We start from the raw sequence: 15,831 nt of genomic DNA, 5'->3' as shown, positions 1-15,831 counted from the left end.
TGTTATAAGTGACCTCGCTTTGAACCCGCTGTGACTAGCAAGTTTGATACGTCACTTCCGGTTTCCGTGCGTTCAGCTAGTGGCCACTGTGCTAATACGCGCAAGTGAAAGTGAATGAAACCTATGCTATTTTGATTATTTTTCACTAAATAACGACCTGAATACCTAAGAAAGTCTGGGTAAATTTCCCCTTTAAAGGCAAATAGTTGAATGAAAAACCCAAATTAGTGAACTTCTACCAGTGGCAATGCAGTTCTCAAAACTTTCAACCATTCTCTTACAAATCAAGAATAAACATAGCATCAATGACACTTGGCTCACAATTGGTTCGATGTGCCAGGCCAGAGTGAGTGTACCGGTACATACAATATTAGATAGCTTCTATGGGCCATAGCTTGTAATAATCATAATGTCCAGTGCATTTGAACACACTTTGATTGCCTAGACCCTATTCGTCGCTTCGTCTAAACGTTCTCTGGCTAGTTTATGAGGAACACCCATTTAATCATTGGCCAATCATGAGAGGAACATTTTGACTGATCAACTTTCAAAGGGACGCCAGTGACATCATCGTCTCTCCCGGAAACCATTCACTTTCAAATGAGCTGTTTTTTATGCTGCGGCGCTAAAAGTGGACATCGAGGCTAGACGGAGTTGGTCGGAGGACGAAAGTGACGAATAGGGTCTAGGCTAACACTTTGATGCATAGTTCATCAAATACTAAGGCAAAGTATGTAATGGTTAGCAACTGTTGCAATGGACATACATACATACAACACTATGCAGCCTGGTACATCAAAATTAGTTAATTCAGAGAAAATTATTTTTGACCTAAATTGCAGGAAATTGTCCCAAATACAAACATGAAAATTTCCCCACATTTTCACCAAATTTGACAGAGGTCAACTCTTGGATCAAGTGTATCAACTTAAGAACTATCAACTTGTATTTGGTGTGTAGATGCTTGCTATCTAAACTGTAGTTAGTTTGAATGAAGTTATCATCGGCAAAAAAGTATGCTAAATGAAAAAGAATTCCCTTGACAACTGGGAGCTTGAAAAGGAGACTTCTTGGATCAAGTGACATTTTAGATTTCAAGTTTTAGAATCAATACACAGAATAAAGTTCAGTATATTTACCCATTAATTACTTTCAAACATACTGCATGTTTTTGTTTTGGAATAATTTGAAAAATTTGAAAATTATCCACATTCCTGAGTAATGAGGTTGAAAAGTGTCAATCACAAATGCAAGTACTGTACCCTGCGTCAGAGTTGGTATGACAGTTTTCAAAAAGATATGAACTCAATTACTGAAGAAGAACAGGGCTATCTGGTTTACATTGATGAACTGATGTTTTTTCATCAATGAATACTTACAAGGTGGCTTTGTCTGTGAACTGTCCCCTGACTAGTTGCTGGTGGAATGATGCAATGGCTTCACACGCTTCTCTGACACTTCTCTGTTGAAGAAAACAACAGAACCATGGATGAGTTTGGTGTGAACTCATTAATATCGGAATAAAATCACACAATAGATAGCCATATTTTGCAACATGCATATATACACCTTATCTAAACATTTGTTGTGAATAGGTTAAACAAGGGATTCCAATGGACCATGGTACAAACAAATCTATGTGCACAAACACACACAGAAATATGTGTATTTCATCAGCATTTGTACATGTGGGTTTGTTTGTATCACCATCACAGCGCATACTGAGTATGTAGTACATATTGCGTGCTTTTTATTCCAGAGTAGAACCACTAGCATTACATCACACATAGATAGTTGGGTTTTTTTCAATGAGCATAATACTACAATGAAGTTTCACAATCAAAGCCTTCACAGCTAACCTTTTGTACATCCACACCAAGTTTTGATAGAATGGTTGGTCAATGCACAGAAACTTGAAGTGAAACTTGGAAAGAGTTCAATTTCACTATACAATAAGTGTTACAACAACTATTGGTGAAGATGCCACAACTTAAAACTGCACCGTGCTGGGTCATGTATTAGATTACTGTATTTAATTGTTTTCTTTTTTTACAAATACTGAGCAAACTTTAACATGGCATTATTTTGTTCTGTTTATCAACCACAGCTTCATTCTCTGCCTACAAATACCGTGTATTTAACATGTCAACATGGCATGTACAGTTAAATATTGCTACATCCATATACATGTATACCCCACGTAGAGTCTCCAGAGTCACAATATTCCATACATATCCCACATAAGCTGTGGAAACACAGCTGTCTGTGGTGGGGTCAGCAGCATCTATGCGGGTCATCAAAAGGTCAACCCTGCCATACACAGCATTGCTCATTCCTTAACTCCTTTTGTGTACAAAATCTCTGCTTCCTTTACACATTTAGGCTGATTTTTCAATTAATACTCAAGATTTTCACTCAGACCTACTGATATGCTAATGAGAAAGTCATGCGTTAGAGTGAGGGGACAAAGTCTGCTACCGGAGTGAAAATTTTGAATACTCCTAAATATGTAAATTAAGGAGAGACTTTATTCACAAAAGGAGTAAGGGAATGAGCAATAATCCGAGTTCAGGCAGGTATAGGTCATTTTACTGAATTACACTCACTTTGGTTTTTACCGTTAAAAGTACTGACCCAAGTTGGGTTGTTCACCGATTTTCCCTACGAGACGACCCGCAGCTGTCCGTGGTGGGTTGACCTTTTGATGGGCCGCATAGACGCAGCCAACCCCACTGCATACAGCTAATACCCCACATACAGATTTACAATATTCAATACATACCCCACATGCAGTCTCCAGAGCTGCTCCATTATCTTCAACATCCTCTGATGTCTGTTTGGTGAAGTACAGAGTATCTGTGTATGATTTGCTGTAACAAGAATAATGCAGAATGTAAGAAGTTAAACCATATACAGTTGAATTTCTGCCTCCTATATATACTTTACGGAATGCACTATACTTTCCAAAAAATTATTAACATTTTACTTCATTTTTGTTATTTCACACAGAATACAACATCATATTCGGTACATCATCATTGTCATTATAGCAATGGCCATCATTGCCCATCACAGTAGCTATCACTATGGCAACGGCCATCATTGTCCATCACCACTATGTCTCATGTTTCAAATTTTCTATAAACCATTGCCAATGATATCACATTAGACTATTTTCATCAAGAGCCCTGATTGCAGGCTACATAAGTTGTCACTGGTGTAAAACAAACAAGTTTTTTCCCAATTCTGAACTATGGACTAAGGACTTTCAAATGTTTAGGTCTTTTTTTAAACTGCAATGTACGGGACAGATGTTATGCACCATAAGTTCTAACCAACTTGACCTGATGTTGACATTTGAACTTGGCAGGATGGGTATAAGAAACAATCCTAACAGTCACAATCAGCGCTATTTCTCTGACCTTACCTCCTCTGTTTGTCGTACTTGTCAGTTGTTTCTTTCATCTCAGCGCTGTATGCATCATACTTTTCAACTGAGCCCTTACACTGACCAGAATACGCTGACAATAGTGTTGTCTGATGTTTCATTTGACGAACGCCATCACAGTATTGCTGATACTCCCTCTCTGTAAATGAACACCACGCATCAATGGAAATACAACCATACTACCAATACAGCTTTTATTGTTCGTTGGGTAAAAACAGCTAGGAATTCTATCAAATTCAACACAATTCCAAATGTATGAAAGCTTTGAAGTTGCAGGCCCCTGATGAGCAATGTCATAAGTTCTTTATTGGATATAAAACTTTAATTTTTTAGATCAGAGTCAGGGGATATATGGGGCTATCCTGTAAATTGTATATTTATTCCTTAAGTCATGAGGGATCAACAAATAAAATTCAAGTCGACGTATTCAAGCTTGGCCATGATGTCTCAGTCAATCCACACATATAAATAGTACGAGCATATATTTCAGAACGATCAAGTAAAACATTATAACTTTATTTCATTCACGGCAATTTTTCATCACCCAAGTATACTCTGATACATTTTGTACTTTGAATGACAATTCTCTTTTGATTTTGTTTTAACAGTATATCCACACACCTGTGTTCATGATATCTTTCTCCATTCTCTGTATATCACCTTGTAACACTTTGACATCTCTCACTGAAATGTTCACCTCCGCTTCCAACTCTCTCAGTTCTCTGACAAGTTCTTCTCTGTGCTGGCAATAGTCACCTTTGCCGTGTCTTTGTGTTTTGGTCAGGGAAATCACACAAGCAAAGTGTGTATGCAAAAGATTCTATCATGTCTCTTGAAAAGGAAGTTTGTGTTAGCATTGCCAAGAAAACACTCTCCAAAGGTCAGGAACATAAACTAGCTGAAAGCAGGGTCCAGTTAGCTTTGGAACATGTAGTGAAACCTGTCAAAACCGAACCATTCAGGGACTGAGAAAATTGCTCAGTTTGGAGAGGTGTCTGGGGTATAGAGGTTCTTTTAACATAGAGTTCCATTGGAATGGGACATGGAAAAGGGTTCACTTTAGACAGGTTTGCAGTTTAGACAGGGTTCGATATAGACAGGTTTCACTGTACATACAAGAGGTTATCACTTGTACATTAGTAAAGTTCAATGTTGTTTTGATGAAAATTTAACAAAACTATCTGCAAATACATGTAAATTGAAGAAAAGTAATCTAAATTAATGTCACAGAAACAAAGGAAAACAATTTATGTGCTATTATTGACCCATTTATGTTGAAAAAAGGAGTATTGTCATAGAGTTACGTCATAGGTGGGTATCTTCTGGTTAGAACGCAGTGTTCTCCATACAGCAATAGAAGCATGGTGGCCGCTACCTTTTAATTTTGGTAAAACAATACAAATTCTTTGACATAACAATTAATTATATCAGTGTTTTTGTTCAGGCTGGTACACCAGTAAATGTTACTGGGGTTCCCCTGTCATTTTACCAGGGCTCCCCTTGGTATATCAATGCAATCAGATTAAGGGACGGAAGAAATGTTACCAGGGTTCCCAAATAATTTACCAATATTCCCCAACCTTAGCAAAAACACTGTGTAAAGTTATACAATTTGGTCGCTGTGCTATCAGAAATCACTGGGGATACATTGGCTGGGGGAGGTCCCATTTTTATACACTTTCCATATTTATGTTGAATCAATATACAACATGTCTAAAACTTTGATTTTCCAAAATGATCCTTATCACATTTAATACAGCACACTCTATCACTCCTAAATGACAGAAGGCAGAAAACAAATTTGGCAGCATTAATATATAATAAGTGCAATTTTGTCTGTATTTAAATATTGCACAGCTTCTGAAAACAAAGTATTGGTAAAAACAGCTATATTGTTGACAGTGGTTGGCATATAACCTCTGTAAAATGACCCATTTGTCTCCAGGCAAGAAATTTGACCATTTGTTACAATGGCGTGAACATCTCCCATAGCAACCTGATACATCAGGAAATCTTCAATTACAACTGACCATTAGTGACAATGAAATGGACGTCTCCCATAGCAACAGGACACATCAGGCACTGACAAACAACATTAGCCCAGGCTAGGTTTCATACACACTGATTAGTGTATTCATGTGGATGTATTAGACAGCTAAAAATGAGTGCACAAACAGTGTTTCATCCAGGATGGCATCAGCAGCAGGGGGGGTTTTCTGCCTTTACCAGAAAATTCAGGGGGGATTGCACCAGTTCATGTGTTCTACTTGTATCTCTAAGGTGTGACTGGCAACATTTCATGGGGGCTGGTCCCCCTTGACAAATTACTAGGGAGTGCCAACATGTCAACAGAGGAGGAATCCCCCCATCCCCCTCTCTAGATGAAACACTGCACAAATCGAGGGTGGTCAAATATTGAACAGATGCGGTTATATTGTGCCAGACCAGCATATTTCTGTATTTGACTGAGCTGTCATACAAATGTGGACTAAATGGTGTTACACAAAGATTTAAATTCATTTGAATGTTACTTACTTGGTCATTTTCATTGAAAGAGTGAGTTCAACCATAGACCTTAAGGTCTATGTCTATGGTTGAACAAAAATGTCAATGACTGTTGGGAAGGGTTCTTTTATATCAGACATCAGATGATATCCAGACCCACACATGTAACTATTTTTTGAGAACACTGGTGAACACTGCAGAAAGAGAGGAGGCCTAATGTGCAGCATCTCAGAAGCTGTTATCAAATTGGTTGGCTGAATGTGATCGTTATAATTCGATAATACAAATAGACACCCTAAGTTGCTGTGAATAGTGACAATTAACCAATCAGATATAACCTTCCAAGCATGCTGCACATTAGCAGGGGAAAGAATCTGAACTCCCTTAGTTACAAGAAGTATCAAAACTATATGGAAAACGCAGTAGCCTCACTTTCATTTCCCATCACAGTGGGAAAGGTAACACAGAATTATTGGTTCAGAGTAAGAATAAACATGAAAGTTGTAGGCTAAGTTCCACAAGGTCACGCGCTGAAACAAATCTGGTTTTCCATGGCATTCGCATGGTGACGTCGAACGACTTTAGAAACCCATTTAAACATCAAGCTATGGCATGTAAAATACAAAGCAAATGAAAATTTTACGAACAGCAATAAACAATTTATGACCCTCTTTCACTGATATGCTGATATTATAAACCTATACATGGAAATGCACAGAAGGGTTGTAGGTCATAGGTCATGGGTCAAAGGTACTCAGTCACCTGATTATGAAGTTAAAGAATGAAAGGAGATGGGTTGAGCATTTGTACAGCTGTCCCCTCACAACATCAAAAGTACACAGTCAGTTTTTATCAGTTCTTTCACATCAAGGAAAAAAAATACATTTTATGTATCAGTCACGAACTCAATAAACAAATACAACATTCCTTCCAGCAAAAGAAACCAAGAGTTTTGTTAGCTTTGTTACAAAATATTATCGTGCCAATCAAGTTCAGATGTCAAAATATATCCCAGATATTTTTCTGATGGTTATAGTATTTTGCCATCTAGCTTGTAGTCGTACATAAGTGGTTTTCATTTTCAAGTAACCAAAACACTTGATACCTTCAGAACCAAAGTGTCAAAATACTTTGACAGAGCTGTTTTTCTGTATATCCTTAACACTCTGTAAAGTTTAGATGCATACAACTAGCACTCTTCAATTTGATGAAGATGGCTAGAATAGGAAGAATGGGAAGGTCTGCACCTCAAGCAAGCTAATAACTGATAGGAACATCCAATACAATTGGCCAAAGACAGCAAAGACTGCAAGAGACACACCACATCTACTTACACTGGAACCATAGTTAAAACTGACGGATGCTTTCTTTCAATACACACTACACACATACACACAAGGCATCCTGTTTCAAAAACACGACTAAGCATGACAACATTTATAATTTATATCCCTGAAATGGGTATTTTTTCCAAACACAATCGTTCAAAGTGTAACTTAACCCTTTGAGTGCTGTAATTTTCCCCATCAAAATTTTAGTGCAACATTTTACCAATTTTCATGAATTTTTCTGTAAGCTTTCGGGTAATTTTGGACCAAATGTATATCACATTACATTGCCTACAGATTTTTATCAAAATTTTGGCAAAAATCAGGGAAAAAAATTGTTCAAAAAGGGGACAAAAATTGACTTTGGCACTCAAAGGGTTAATACTGTCTCAGTCTTGTTAGGGTTAGTAAGAGAATGCCATCACATGAATTTAATAGAAAAACAAGATAAAATTACAACAGTTGATAGTAAATTATGATATCAATAAGAGTTATTTGTTTTTTAAAATATTAGTTTGTGTGTCAAGGATACATTGCAAGATTTCCTTTAATCTTCTGAACAGTTTGTCTTGAGTGAACATTGGTCAGAACATACTTCCATATATCCATCATGTTTCCCCGACATATCCTACAATCCAAATAAATGCCATCAAATATCAATATCATCATACCAAAAAAAATCATACTCTTGGTTGAATGGTATTAATCTTATTAATGCAACGGTGACAGATTCAACGCACACTGGATTGCTAATGCTTGCAATATCCCTATATATTCCTGATCAAAGTTGTACACTATCAGTCACTTTTAACCTCAACCCTAATCCTGCCAGACTTCCCAATCTGCCAAGTCAGTAAAAAGTTGTATTGAGCTAGATCAATAGGAATTTTCACTTCTTTGCTTGGTATGTTATTGCAAGCTTGGACGTCATTAAAAACAAAATTTACAGTTTCAAGGTATTCCGTTGCCTTCAAATATTCAACTTTTGTTGAGATGCAACATAAGGGATCTGTTATGTGTCACTGGTTTTAACCAACTTCAGCTAGTAGCAGTATATGAACTTGAAAAGATTAGGGTCAATGGTGTGCAACTTTTAGTAGAATGGAAACTTTGTCCCAAGCATCAGGGATAAGCATAGATTTTTTGGCAAAGTCAAAATTCATGCTTGGTGACAAGTTGGTGACACAGAAAGCTTTCTCAGATACAGTCAGATGGTTTGGACTAAATTCACAGATACATATGAAATCATATTTTTAAAACTTATCTGCATCGCTTGCATTTCTTTGACAAAACATCTCAGGCTGGCAACCAGACATTTATATGATCAATTCTCCATTGTCATGTCCTCAATTGTACATTAAATAATAATAAAATCACTTTGTCTTGAATACCAAATACCCTCTTGAAATGATTACTTTGCGATTTGAATCTATCGGTATCCCCTGAACTTAAATTGCTGTGATACTGTCAGAGTTCAACTGAAGGATATAAACCCAAAGAACACTACTGAGCAAAATCTTCCTTACAAATATACAGTAAAACCTGTCTAAACTGAACCGTTCAGGGACTGAGAAAATTGTTTGGTTTGAAGAGGTGTTCAGTTTATAGAGGTCCTTTAAACATAAAGTTTTGTTGGAATGGGACTTGGAAAAAGGTTCAGTTTAGACAGGTTTCCAATTTAGACAGGGTTCGGTTTCAACAGGTTTCACAATAGTCAAAATAATCAAGCTCTCTTAGTGGGCCCTCCTGTAGGCCACAACAAAAGGACCCCTTAGTATTGTGTTGATTTGTGACACAGTCTAATAGGGGTTAATGTGTAGCGTCTCGGAAGCTGTTAGACAAATGGTTGGCAGAGACTCATTATTCTTATTGAATTATTTCCAAGCAGCAAATCATAGAGAACAGAGCCCTAGACTAAGACTCCTTAACTTGCTGTAAATATGCCACTTAACCAATCTGACATAACCGATCAAGTGGCTGCATCACAGTAAGTGAGGCTACCCACAATTCTCCATGATCGGCACACACAGAGATCACTCACTGAACTGAAGCAAATTTCTTCTATACACAGAACAGCTCGATCTATATCTCAAAATTCTGACAATATAGTTTTGATAATCACAATTTTCTGATTTCCCACTGTAAATAATGGGAAGACAAACCCCTTTTCGATGGAGGAGTAGAAATTTCGTAATTTCGTCAACATAGATTTTGACAGCCATACACAATATTTTCAAGGAAACTGAGGGAATAAGTTGCATCTGTGTTGGCAAAAGAAAGGATATTGATTTTTTTAATGTTCGTGACAAAAGAAATTAACATGTCTGACAAGTGGTCTGATGAGACCATCTTAGTTGCTGATAACTTTACCTTGACAAGTTTACAATTTTCAGCACCTTCAAACATCGAATTTCTCAATCAATTTACTCTTGAATTTTAAACGAAATCAGTAATTTTGGAACATAGTTTTAACCAATAATCCTTAAATTAAATTCTAAGTTTCAAATTATTCAGAAACTGAAAAATTGTAGAAGCCTTAAGCAAATAAAGTCTGAGTGCACAAATCAAGGGGAATTGTGGGTAGTCTCACTTACTGTGTGCATGTTGCTTATCCAATGGGGTCAAATATTCTTCAATCTTGCACAAAAACTGATTGACAGTTAAATCACAAGTTGTTACATTTAAAGTTTTACTTTGTTTGAAACAGCTCTAAAAATCATATTAAGACATTAGAGTGCGGTGCTGATAATAAAATAATAGACTGGGAAAAGAATGTATCAGTGCTGAATCAAAAGTATTTTGGGCATAGAGCTTTTGTAACAGCAAAAACAAATACTATTGATGGTTTCAGCTCATCAACGGCTGTTCTATGGTGATGGAATGAAGGAAGCTGGTGTGAAAAACAAAGCATGGTGATAATAATGTGTTATATCTTGATGCTTATTAACAAATTGAAAACAGTGAAAGAGAGGTTCTTGCGAAATTTTCATCATAATCCATGGAACTGACTGTAAATGATTTCATAGTGTGTATACATCAGTAAACCATACTGTATGAATAGCGTTTCTAAGGGGATTACAGCTCTCACCTACGCATTGAATTCTAATGAGGAATAGAGACCTCAACAGCCACTGAAGGCCATATAGATATTGATGCCCTCCAGTAGAAGCATAGCAAGAAAATAAAAGAGAACAAAACAGAAAAAAAGGCCGTCAATGACAACTGTCAAGAGCTGTTACCGGAGGACTTACCATTCCAGATCTTTTATTGTCGGCGCAGGCTGTCCCTGATGTGTCTGAAAACCCATCTCTTCATTGCTCCATCTATGCAAATGAGCTGCTAGTTGTTCAGGGCTGACACTGCCAAGTGAAGCAGTGTCGCATCCATTGTTCTGTGGTCTTCTTGTCTGTTTCTTCATCGTTACTGTTTCACCGATAAACAGACAGTGGAATCAAAGACAGACGTCAAGCATATCTGGAATAAACAGACACTGGAATCAAAGACAGACGTCAAGCATATCTGGAATAAAGAGAATTATTTCAAATTTAATGAAAGGGTCAATGACTGTAACTTTTAATTTTTTAACTTTTATGTTTTTATTTATCAACTACAGTTTCTTGGTGTATTCCCCAAAGCATGTTGAGATATTCAGCTTATCAACTCAGCCTGCACATGTATAGACTGTATTGTTATTGTTGTCCAGTGCATTCTGGTAATAAAATAAAATTACATATATTAAACACTTACATTTTTCACATAAAGACAATGTTACGGCAAGCTAAATAGTTGGTATTTCAACATGCTTTAGGGAGTAGAACAAGAACTCCTAATTGACATAAAAAAGCAAAGATAATGTAAATATTATGAAAAGTCAGAGTTGCTGGGTGACAATATTATGAAACTCTCATCACATGATCACATATTTTAAGATGGTCAGCATGTCGAAAATCGCTGAAAGATTTTTGACAAAACGTACAGAAATGATGATATTATTTCTGTTATCAAGCAGGCATTCATGCAAATGAGCTGAATGCTGTGTTAGAAAACCACAAAACTCAGAGTACAGTAGGCAGTCTTTCATCATTTTGTTTGTAACTGAGGCCATAACATGATCAACATGTGTTTGAATTCATTGTATATACTGTGAACGCATCACATCACAATCAAAAACCATCAGAAACTGGTGATACTGGTAAATTGATGACATGATTATAATAAAGTTTCAGCTAGAGACTGTTGAACAGTAGGCTGTGCTGAATTGTTGACATGAACTGACACAGTGACTACATACTCAATTTAAACAATGAAAAATCAAATAAAATGCAATGAAACAAAGACAAAGAGCTATTGGTCTGTTGACATTAAATGCACAGAATCTTCCTCGGATAAAACAGAGCAGTGTCTCATAGGTCAAAGGTCATGCCATCCAGGGCTATGAAGTGACAGTATTCCAAGGACCAGTAAACCAAACTTTACACAAGCAAGACTAATTTTTGGACACAATATTCCCACAGTGTCCCAACTTATAGTCCTTATAGTCACTTTTTTGTATCACCAGCGCTAATTTATCGCATTTTACTGCTTTTAAGTGACCTGTAAGCCTGTGTGGGCTTACACGTATTGCACGTATTGTATTTTTTACAGTTTTGCATTTTGTATTTTGTCACAGTTGCAGCGGAGAGCTGCGAGTGCAAATGTCACTATAATAAATATCCATACCAGTCCTTATTTGTCATTATGTGTGATCCACAGCTGAGTTGACGCATGACCACCAGTTAATTTGAACTCTGATATTTCTGATCAATAACCGGTGGTCATGCATCAAAAGAACATCCGACCACGGTCTCCATGTGCAGATAGACGAATATGTGGTCTGTCAGACCATGGACATAAAAAACAATGTGATATGCACGACACAAGATACTTGAAATCGACAAGGACAATCGGCCAAAATACATGTATAGAACATGATACATGTACTGGACAAGGCTAATGCAATGCCATTGCTAGCATGATATGGTATCGTGTATGATGGCTTTCGTTAATGTGTAAAAATGTTAAATATATGACTTATTTGAACTTTTTGGTAATTTTTACATGGAAGAACGACACGTTTTTCATTTAGGTGGAAGAAAAGCAGTTTGACGAATGCGCAGGGCCTATCAACTTCGTAAAACTTTACAACACAAAGCGTGTGGAATCTATAACACAAGATATATTATTGCTACATGTACATCTCAAACAATGGGTGAATTGGTATAAGGTGAGTTGGTTGCAGGCGAGTTGGTATCAGGCGAGTTAGTATCGGGCGAGTTGGAATCGGGCGAGTTGGTAAATGATCAGGCATGTTGGTTCTGGGGTAAGCCTAATTCACCTGCCACGTGCCGCGTGCCGCGAGCCTAAGTTCAAGATGCACGCTTAGCATGTTAAGCTGGAAATAGGTGCATTTACACTCCAATTTAATTCACTGATTCATTTTCATGGATAAATCAACATTAGGGCTTCAACGCCGCCTTCTAAATGCATGAACTGGTGACCAGCGAATGTGTGTTTACGAATTCTACATCAAGGGGCATATGCAGAAAGGGACTCGAGAGAAATTATAGGGAGGGAGGGCCAGTATTTTTCAAAATCACACTGTGCGTAAAATTGTAACATTAAAATTGATCAATCAAAATTCTGTACATTAATTTTGTAGACCATACGATAAGGTTGCTATGTTTCAAATATCTAGGTCTTAAGCCATGATAGTATTAAGAAGATTTTTACAATATTATTTTTGAGAATTTGTTACCTTTGACCTACGGACACATCGTCAAAACATAAGGGTGAGCAACATTCCGGGCACCTCTTGGGTACCTCCACTTTACTGACATTGGCGCCGCCTACCCATGAGGGATGACTGGAATGTTGCTCACGCTTATGTTTTGGCGAGGTGTCTCTCGAACTCGGCCGAAAAGCACACGAAATGAGCATTTTGTAAGCAGATGAAGTATCAGGTATGAATTTTCGTGTGATTTTTGGCCGACTTCAGAAGACACGTCGCCAAAACATAAGGCATGAACAACCTTCCAGTCACCCCTCATTGGTACGCGGCGCTAACGTCAGTAAAGTGGAGGTGCCCAACGTCCACTGTGAGGTGACCGGAATGTTGCTCACCCTTATGTTTTAGCGATGTGTCCGTCGAATTCGGCCGAAAATCACACGAAACGAGCGTTTGTGAAGCAAATTAAGTACCAGGTATGTATGTTGAGAATGATAGGGAACGGTCGACGGTTACATGATAGATGAACTTGCTACTTTTCACAGTAAAATCGAACGTCGAAGATGACATGGTGGCACAATCCCTATACAAAATAGCCATTTCATTTCCTGACTTGGGTTTGTTCTCGCTTATGTACACTCGTCTATGGGGCGAATAGTCCCAGGGGGGGTCCAGACACTTCGCACCAAAACCAGTTCGCCCCACACAACTTCGTCCCAAAACCATTTCGTACCAAAACCACCTCGTCCCAATTACTACTTCGCCCAACCCCACTTCGCCCAAGTACACATCGTACTAAACCATTTCGCCCAAAGTATAGTACCGTCAACTCGTCCTGAAACAACGATGTTACGACGTATCATAAGGTTGTTTTTACCTACAACTTGGAAGCATTAATGTGTTAGGACATTTTGGCTACCACGAACCATTTATTGTTGCATGAAACCATAAACGATAGAATAAGAAAATAAAAACACGCAAATGCTACAACTCAGGTGCCTTGCGCGGAATTGCACGATGTCAATTTCGCGAAATGCGTACACTTTCAAGATTTCAGTCCCGGGATGACAGAAAGGTGGTTATTTTCAGCTTTACCAGTTAGCGATAAGTTTTGGGCAAAGTGGTTTGGGGACATGACTTTTGGGGCGAAGTGGTTTTGGTACGAGGTTGTTTTCGCGGTCCTACTAATTACTGCCCGTAACTGCCCGTAGCTGCCCGAGGACTGCCCGAGAACTGCCCGAGGACTGCCCGAGGAGCAAGTAGGCCAAATTTCGCCAATTTTAACACTAAGCCAATAGCTTGAACTTATATTATGCCTGGCTAACCAAAAATATAATTTATTTAGTGTTTTCTTTAGCGGCTTTAGAACCCGAAAGACGCCGGGCTTTCGACGAGAAAGACGTCCCCATCTTGATTGTGAGATCATACCATTCAGTGCAAGGGGTGGTAGGCTATCAAGCTGTACGCACTCGGCGAGGTTATTGTACCACCTCTCGGACTAAATGGTATGATCTCACTATCAAGCTGGCGGATGTCCTTCGAGCGGGGCCGTCTTCAGAGTTTCAAAAACCGCCGGAGAAAACATCAGGTTAACGCCAAATCAATGATATTTTTGGTTGGCTGGGCATGATATAAACTGAACCTATTGGCCTAGTGTTAAAATTGGCGAAATTTGGCTCACTTTTTCCTCGGGCAGTGCTCGGGCAGTTCTCGGGCAGTCCTCGGGCAGCTACGGGCAGTCACGGGCAGTAATTAGTAGGACCCTGTTTTGGTGCGAAGTGGTTTTGGTGCGAAATGGTATGGGACGAGATGGTATGGTGCGAAGTGGTTTTGGTGCGAAGTGTCTGGGAACCTCCCAGAGCTGAATAGCCCACGAGGGACTGTGGTAACGGTGAGGCTACAGTGCGCAGCGAGCCAGCTTGCTGAATGCTGTTGTTAAAAGGAGGCAGTCCATACCTCCTTGCGACAGGCCACGCATTGTAGGCGTAGGTGCTAGCCAACGACAACACACTGTTGACACTGCAGGCAGAGCTAGCAGCGAGGTATTAAAATTTCTCATCTGCGTTTTCATTTAGAAGTGTGAAGGTTTTGGGCCAGGCAAGACTAAATCATTAACGCCTATGCGAGTGCATGGGGTTCGACCTTGGAGACAGCCACCGACGCACATGCAACTGTGGGTTTGTGGAACCATGGGGGACACACCTCCACGGAATGATGAACGGGAGTTACATGCACAATTTGTTTCCTCGGGTGTTTGTGCTACCTCAGTCTTACCATGGATGTCTCCTTTTTACACCCATGATCTTTTTCACTCAGCAAACGGCAGAACGTCAGATGACAGTCCCCCTCGACACTGTGGGATGGGACTTCAATTACGGAGGGCACGCGAAAGTAGGATACGAAAACTTCACTTAAAAATCCTAATCATTTTGTATATCACCAAGCTACTCACAATTTTCTCCTTAAGCAAGACAGACAGTGTGTGAGACAACTTCAGGACGTAGCCGAATACTAATACTGCCTAATTTTGTTGTGGTTTCGAGTTTGCCGCCATGATTATTGCTTTCGTTTGTTCGTTTTTTCTTCCCAACACAAAAATTCTGTCACTTTGTTACGGCGCCCTCTATAGTTAGTCAATATGTCCCGAGTATTGTAATTACTCAACGGGAAGGAATTTCCCAATAAATTAGTATGCTGGTGATGATGTCATCGCAGTTGGACAATAGCTCCGTACATGATGGACACGTCAGCCTTTCCATATTTGGAAATTAGTGCCAAGGGCAACT

The 15,831-nt window shown here is 38.7% G+C and overlaps 1 protein-coding gene across 1 annotated transcript in view; it reads right to left on the bottom strand.

Annotated features, from left to right (window-relative positions):
- Positions 1–15,637, bottom strand: part of LOC139125324 (HAUS augmin-like complex subunit 5) — a 106,804-nt gene extending 91,167 nt beyond the window's left edge. Inside the window, exons 1-7 of the mRNA XM_070691423.1 lie at positions 15,498–15,637; positions 10,533–10,755; positions 7,814–7,909; positions 4,070–4,215; positions 3,428–3,587; positions 2,783–2,870; positions 1,380–1,462 (exon numbers count right to left, since the gene is read on the bottom strand). Of these exons, the coding sequence (XP_070547524.1) occupies positions 1,380–1,462; positions 2,783–2,870; positions 3,428–3,587; positions 4,070–4,215; positions 7,814–7,909; positions 10,533–10,699 (740 nt within the window). The 5' untranslated portion in view covers positions 10,700–10,755; positions 15,498–15,637. The remainder of the gene's footprint in view (positions 1–1,379; positions 1,463–2,782; positions 2,871–3,427; positions 3,588–4,069; positions 4,216–7,813; positions 7,910–10,532; positions 10,756–15,497) is intronic.
- Positions 15,638–15,831: the final 194 nt, after the last annotated feature.

Source organism: Ptychodera flava, assembly GCF_041260155.1.
Source record: "Ptychodera flava strain L36383 chromosome 3 unlocalized genomic scaffold, AS_Pfla_20210202 Scaffold_25__1_contigs__length_14229661_pilon, whole genome shotgun sequence".
Classification (NCBI taxonomy): domain Eukaryota; kingdom Metazoa; phylum Hemichordata; class Enteropneusta; family Ptychoderidae; genus Ptychodera; species Ptychodera flava.
The sequence above is the reverse complement of the archived record's forward strand: the minus strand, read 5'-3'. Positions and strand labels throughout refer to the sequence as shown.